Genomic DNA, 7,118 nt, shown 5'->3' on the forward strand with positions numbered 1-7,118 from the left:
CAGGACGAAGATGAGCCCTAAAAGAAAGAACCCACACCAAGCCTTGCTGTGGGAACTCGCTTTATTCCAGACACTCATTCTGCCTGGTTGTCACCCTGGACACCTGCCATGGGGCAATCCGGCTGAACATTCTACTCACTGGCTCCTAATAGGCAGGTGGGGCTAACTCACATTTGCCTGGACCTTCTGCTAGGCTGAACACCAGCCTCTCTGAGCAGGTCCTTGCTACTTTCGAACAGCCCGGAGAACAAAGGCACAGGGGCCTTCACATTCCCAGTTAACTCTCCTGGTCCAGCCTGAAATGTAACTGCAAGGCACAGACCCAGCTTGCTGCATCGCTGTCTTCCACATCCAAAAACAGTTCAAGGTAGCGTCAGCTGCCCCTAAGGCAGGTCACAGAACAGCAGGAGACATTCCTCTGGCAAAAAAGGACACACTCTTGTCCTGTATCTTGTACTGGTAAATGAGGTTCTGGTCCTGCCGGGCTATGGACTTCGATGGCCTCCTCCAAAGGATCTTTAGCTTCAGGGAGAGAAAGAGAATGAAAGCAGGTAAGCCAGCTCAGGGATCTGCTCCCCACTGAGCCCACTTGGCCCTCGGACCTTCCACTGAGGCTTCCAGGAGAACTGTCAGACATGCCACACACCTCCCAGCTATACCCCAGTCCTTTTATTTACTTGTTCATTCATTCACTTACTTATTTTTTGGTACTGGGGATTAAACCCAGGGGCATTCTGCCTCCAAGCTACACCTCCAGCCTTATTTCTTATTTGAAAACAAGGTCTTGCTAAATTGGTGAGAATCTCACTACTTGCCCATGTTGCCCTTAAACCTGCGATTCTCCTGTCTCAGCTTCTCAAGTACTGGGACTACAAAACTGTGCCAGTAGGCCCAGCTTTTATTTTTTGTTTTGTTTTGAAATAGGGTTTTGCAAAGTTGCTAAGGCTGGTATTGAACCTCCAATCCCCCTGTCTCAGCCTACCAAGTACTGAGATTACAGTAATGTATCACCATGCTCAGCATAGAAAAAAACTTTTTTTTTTTGCAGTACTAGGGAACCCAGGGCATTCTACCTCTGAGCTCCATTACCAGCCCTATTTTTTATTTTTATTTTGAAACAGGGTTTCTCTGAGTTGCAAAGGCTCTCACTAAGTAGCTGAGGCTGTCTGCAAACAGCGATCTTCCTGTCTCAGCCTCCCCAATGCTGGGATTACAAGCGTGTACCACCATGCCTGGCTAGAAAAAACTTTTAGAATAAACCTAATACCAGCTAAAATTCAAGGTTCCTATTCATTGCAATAGTAATATTTGCTCATTTCAGAAAAAATGAGGGAAATAAACACAAGCATTCATTTGGCCAAGCATGGTGGCACATACTTCTAATTCCAACTTGTATTCCCAGTACTTGGGAGGCTGAGTCAAAAGGATCACAGGTTCGCAGCCTGCCTCTGTAACTTAGTGAACTTAGTGAGGCCTAGTTTCAAAATAAAGGAATAGTCAGGCATGGTGTCATACACTTGTATTTATGCATTTTTTTGCGGGTCTGGGGATGGAACCCAGGGGCATTCAACCTTCGAGCTATACCCCCTGCCCTAGTTTTTCTTTTTCTTTTCTTTTTTTTTTTGGTGGTACTGGGGTTCCTGGAAGCCCTTCTACCTCTGGGCTACACTCCCAGACCTATTTTATATATTTATTTTATTTGAAAACAGGGTCTTTTAAGCCAGAGCAGCTGGCTTCAAACCTACACAATCCTCCTGTCTCTGCCTCCCAAGAGCGGGGATTACAAGCGTGAGCCACCATACCTGGCTATTTTTATATTCTTTGTTTTGAAACAGGGTCTCACTAAGTTGCGGAACGTTTCACTAAGAAGCTGAGGCTGTTTGTGAACCTCAATCCTCCAGTCTCCGCCTCCCGAATGCTGGGATTACAAGCGTGCGCCACCACGCCCGGCTAGGTGGCATACACTTGCAATCCCAGTACTTGGGAGTCTAAGACAGGAGGATCACAGTGGTGAGACTCTTATCAACCTAGTGAGACCCTGTTTCAAAAATAAACAAATAAATAAGGCGGAGGGTCTAGCTTCTTGGTGGTTCAGTAACCAGTGCCTCCCACCCCCACCCCCACACACAAAGCATTTGTATATATTTCCCTTTAGTATTTTTTTTTTTTTTGTGGTGGTACTGGAGTTCCTGGAAACCCCTCTATTTCCAGGTTACACTCCTAGACCTATTTTATATTCCTCCTGTCTCCGCCTCCCAAGCACGGGGATTACAAGCGTGCACCACCACGCCTGGCCCTTTGGTCTTCTTTCTATACATGATTCTGTACTTGTTGGCTAGACCAATTTTGGAAATCAACCCATTACAATTTCTACATTTGAAGCTGGGTCTGATGGCACACACTTGTAATCCCAGTAATTGGGAGGCTAAGACAGGAGGACCACAGGTTCAGGAATAGCCTCAGCAAGTAGTGAGACTCTCATCACCCTAGTGATACCCTGTTTCAAAAGCAAATATAAAGAATTTCCCTGGGCTCAGTCCTTAGTCCCACAAAAAAATAATAAGTAAAAAAATTTTAGATTTGACACTTAAGTTCAGGAAGACTGGAGGGAGGGAGGAAGGAAGGAAGGGACAGAAAGGAAAGAAGGAAGGAAGAAATAAGGAAAGAAAGAAATAGGTAGACTCTGTGTGTGTGTGTGTGTGTGTGTGTGTGTGTGTGTGTGTGTGTGTTACTAGGGATTGAATCCAGGGGCATTATTCTACCTCTGAGCTATTCCCCAGGCTTTTTTTTTTTTTTTGCAATACTGGGGATGGAACCCAGGGGCATTTTACCTCCGAGCTACACCCCCAGCCCTATTTTTTATTTTTTATCTTGAAACAGGGTCTTACTGAGTTGCAGAGGGCCTCACTAAGTAGCTGAGGCTGTCCATGAACACAGATCCTCCTGTCTCAGCCTCCCAAATGCTGGGATTACAAGTGTGCGTCACCACACCTGGCCCCCCCACTTTTTTTTAAATTTTGTGTGTGTGCACGCATGTGTGTTACACTAGGGATTTACCCAGAGGCATTACTGTACCTATGAACTATTCCCCAGCCCCCCCCCCCCTTTTTTAAATTAGGGTCTCACTGAGTTGTGGAAAGGCTCGCTACGTATTGCTGAAGCTGGCCACAAACCTGTGATCTCCTATCTCAGCCTCCCAAGTACCGGGATTACAAGCGTGCGCCACCACGATTGGCTGTTTGTCTCCTTTATTGTAGTACCAGCTGTGAGGCAAGCCTTCAACCACTGGGCCACACCCACACCTCAGCCTAGACATTTGTGGTGCTAAGGCCCTGACTGAAGACCCTGCGGCATAGGCTTGAGGATGGACCACAGCCATCCAGTGAACCCCCTCATGCTGTGCTGTAAGCACTCACCCTGTATTTCTGAGCTTGCTCCTTTGCTCAATCTACTAGATTTGCCTCTGAATGATGTGGGCCAAGGTCTCCAACCACCTGTGTCAAGAGAAGCCAACGTAGCAGGGTGTGGTAGCACACGCTTGTAATCCCCGCGCTTGGGAGGCTGAGACAGGAGGATCGCACAGGTTCGAAGCCAGCCTCAGCTACTTAGTCAGACCCAGTTTCAAAATAAAGAATAAAGATCGGGCGTGGTGGCGCACGCTTGTAATCCCCGCGCTTGGGAGGCTGAGACAGGAGGATTGCACGGGTTTGAAGCCAGCCTCAGCTACTTAGTGAGGCTCTCAGCAACTTAGTGAGACCCTGTTTCCAAATAAAATATAAAAAAGGTCTGGGAGTATAGCCCGGAGGTAGAAAGCCTCTGGGTTCCACCCCCAATACCACCAAAAAAAAAATAAAATAAAATAAAATAAAAATAAAGAATAAAAATAGGGCTGGGGGTGTAGCTTGAAGGTAGAATGCCCCTGGGTTCAATCCCCAGTACTGCCAAAAGAAGAAAAAAACAAAAAGAAGTATGTACAAAACCCACTGAGGCACTGCTAACAGATTCTGCTGTCGTCCAGTAGCAGGTCCTCACAAACTGCTCTAGATCGCTGTCTCCATGTTGGGAGACCTCAACTTGCTCACAAACAGGACCATCATGGAAAGCGTGACCTAGTCCATGAGGCTAAGCACTGTCTGGCACAGGACGCAGCTCTGAGGTGCTCTGCCACCTGAAGGACCATCCTAGGCCTGTATGCCCATATTCCAGGCCTGACACACTCCCCTGTGTGGTCTGTACTCAAAGCACTGGCACAAAGCCTGTTGGTTGCTCAGTGAGCCCCAGCCCAGCCCCAGCATACCTGCCCGTGCACATCCTTGCAGAAGCCGGTGGCCAGGCCCTCAGCCCTCAAGACGAGGTGGCTCTGATGACTGAGGCCATTGAGCAGGACATCATTCTCCTCATCCTCAGCGTCCCCACTGTCATGCACAAGTGCCACCACATTTCCCTGCATCAGACACCAAAGAAGAGATGCCAGGGTCAGGGAATGCCTGCTCTCTGCCTCCACTCCACACATCCTCTTATGGACCTCCCTCCTAGGGCATCTACAACCAAGCCCCAAGGTAGAAAGGCCTCGCTGGGCAATTCAAATCTACTGGACACTTTACCAGGAAGATCAACTTGTATTTCCAGTTCATCTAAAACCAAGCTGATGAGCCAGGTGTGGTGGCTCACACTTGTAATCCCAGTATTTGGGAGGCTAAGACCAGAGAATTGCGGTTCACAGACAACCTCAGCTACTTAGTGAGGCCCTCTGCAACTTAGTGAGATCCTGTTTCAAAATAAAGAATACATAATAGGATAGGGGGTGTAGCTTGGAGGTCAAATGCCCCTGATTTCCATCCCCAGAACTGCAAAATAAATAAATAAATAATAAATAAATAAATAATAAAACCAAGCTTACTCTATGGTCTTCAAAATTACCTTAGTCTCCAGCTGGGTATGGTGGCATACACCTGTAATCTCAGTATTTGGGATGGCTGAGAAAGGAGGATCATAGATTCAAGACCAAATTCAGCAACTGTTTCTAAATAAAATGGGGCCAGGAGTACGGGGTGGCCCAAAAGTAGTACCACCAAAGGAAAAAAGTAAATAAATAAGGTAGAGCCAGGCAAAGTGACCCAGTTTCAAAATAAAGAATTAGCCGGGTGTGGTGGCACATGCTTGTAATCCCCATGCATGGCAGGAGGAGACGGGAGGATCGCGCAGGTTCAAAGCCAGCCGCGCTGGCTTAAGAGACCCTGTTTCCAAATAAAAATATAAAAAAATGGGTCTGGAAGTGTAACCCGAGGTAGAAGGGTTTCCAGGAACCCCAGTACCACCAAAAGGAAAGAAAAGAAAAGAAAAGAAAAGAAAAGCCAGGTGTAGTTGCACACGTTTGTAATCCCTGCACTTGGGCAGCTGAGACAGGAGGATCACACAGGTTCGAAGCCAGCCTCAGCTACTCAGCGAGACCCTGTTTCCAAATAGGTCTGGTAGTATAGCCCAGAGGTAGAAAGCCCCTGGGTTCCACCCCCAGTATCACCAAAAACAAAAAAACCCAAAAAAACAAAAAACAAGCTGGAAGTGGTGGTGCATGCTTGTAATCCCAGCATTGGGAGGCTGAGACAGGAGGATCGCAGTTTGCAGCCAGCTTCAGCTACTTAGGGAGGCCCTCTGCAATTCAGTGAGACCCTGTTTCAAAATAAAGAATAAAAAATACAGAGCTGAGGGTAGAATGCCTCCAGGTTCCATCCCCAGTACCAAAAAACAAAACGACAACAAAGAAAGAAAGAAAGAAAGAAAGAAAGAAAGAAAGAAAGAAAGAAAGAAAGAAAGAAAATAGGGCTGGAGGTATAACTCGGAGGTAGAATGCCCCAGGCTTCCATCCCCAGTACCATAAAAAAAAAAAAAAAATTCAGTACTGAAGTAGCCAGGCATGGTGGTGCACGCTTGTAATCCCAGCATTTCGGAGGCTAAGACCAAAGGATTGCAGTTCAAGGACAGCCTCAGCTACTTGGTAATGCCCCTTGCAACTCAGTGAGACCTTATTTCAAACTAAAAAATAAAATATAGGGATGGTTGTGTAGCTCTGAGGTAGAATGCCCCTGGGTTCCATCCCAGTACTACAAAAAACAAAAAAACAACAACTTGGTACTGGGAATTGAGCCCAGAGGTGTTCTACCTCTGCACAGTTCACTCTAGACTTAATTTTGAAAGAGGATCTTGCTAAGTTGCCAAGGCCAGCCTCCCAAGTATTGGGATTTTACAGGTATGTGCCACCATGCCCAAATGAGAGCTTTACTCTTTAGCAACGGCAAGTAGGTGAGCAAGGTGGGTGGACAAAGACTTCACCTGCCAGAGGAAAGCCAAACCCCAAGGAAATCCAATGGATCAGTGAAAGCAGACAAGTCTTGAGCTGTCTGAGCTCCTGGAGGACACAGGGAAGCAGTACCTTTAGCTCCGAGCATATGGTGGCTCTGCAGTAGTGGATGAAGTCCAACACAGCCACTGCCTCCAAGCCCAGGCTCAACAGCACACTGAGGTCGTCCACCAGCAGCACAGGGTACCTCCACGCAGCCTCCCCACTGTCCTCAGGCTTCAGTGCATCCCGCACAAACCGATACAATGGTAGCAAGTTCCCAGCTCTAGCCTCCCTAGAAACACAGGGCAAGTCACCCAGCAAACTCTCCCTAGATGTTTATCTGGGACTAGAGGCACCAGGACCATTCCAGGAGAAGTACATTACCAAACCAAGTGATAACTAATTTTTTCTTAAAAGGCCAGATAACAAACTTTTAGACTTAGCAGGGTGTGGTGGCGCACACTTGTAATCCTAGCATTTGGGAGGCTGAAACAGAAGGATCACAGTTTGTGGACAGCCTCAGTTACCTAGTGAGGCCCTCCACAACTTAGTAAGACCCTTTTCAATATAAAGAATAAAAAGCCAAGCCAGGCATGGTGGCGCATGCTTGTAATCCCAACACTTGGGAGGCTGAGACAGGAGGATCACACAGGTTCGAAGCCAGCCTCAGCTACTGAGTGAGGCTCTCAGCAACTTAGTGAGACCCTGTTTCCAAATAAAATATAAAATGGGTCTGGGAGTATAGCCCAGAGGTAGAATGCCCCTGGGTTCCACCCCC

The 7,118-nt window shown here is 47.2% G+C and overlaps 1 protein-coding gene across 6 annotated transcripts in view; it reads right to left on the reverse strand.

Moving 5' to 3' along the window:
• Window positions 1-393: 393 nt before the first annotated feature.
• The window catches only part of ELP6 (elongator acetyltransferase complex subunit 6), a gene marked incomplete at both ends in the record, with an annotated part of 18,665 nt that continues 11,940 nt past the window's right edge, over window positions 394-7,118 (reverse strand). For 3 of the 6 annotated variants that reach the window (XM_080715720.1, XM_080715718.1, XM_080715716.1), the window contains 3 exons: window positions 394-522; window positions 4,298-4,444; window positions 6,431-6,632. In XM_080715720.1, the coding sequence (XP_080571846.1) occupies window positions 394-522; window positions 4,298-4,444; window positions 6,431-6,632 (478 nt within the window). Of the gene's footprint in view, window positions 523-4,297; window positions 4,472-6,430; window positions 6,633-7,118 lie in introns of all 6 variants that reach the window. The other 3 variants (XM_080715721.1, XM_080715719.1, XM_080715717.1) reach the window with 2 other exon arrangements.

Source organism: Muscardinus avellanarius (assembly GCF_963383645.1).
Source record: "Muscardinus avellanarius genome assembly, chromosome: 18".
Lineage (NCBI taxonomy): Eukaryota > Metazoa > Chordata > Mammalia > Rodentia > Gliridae > Muscardinus > Muscardinus avellanarius.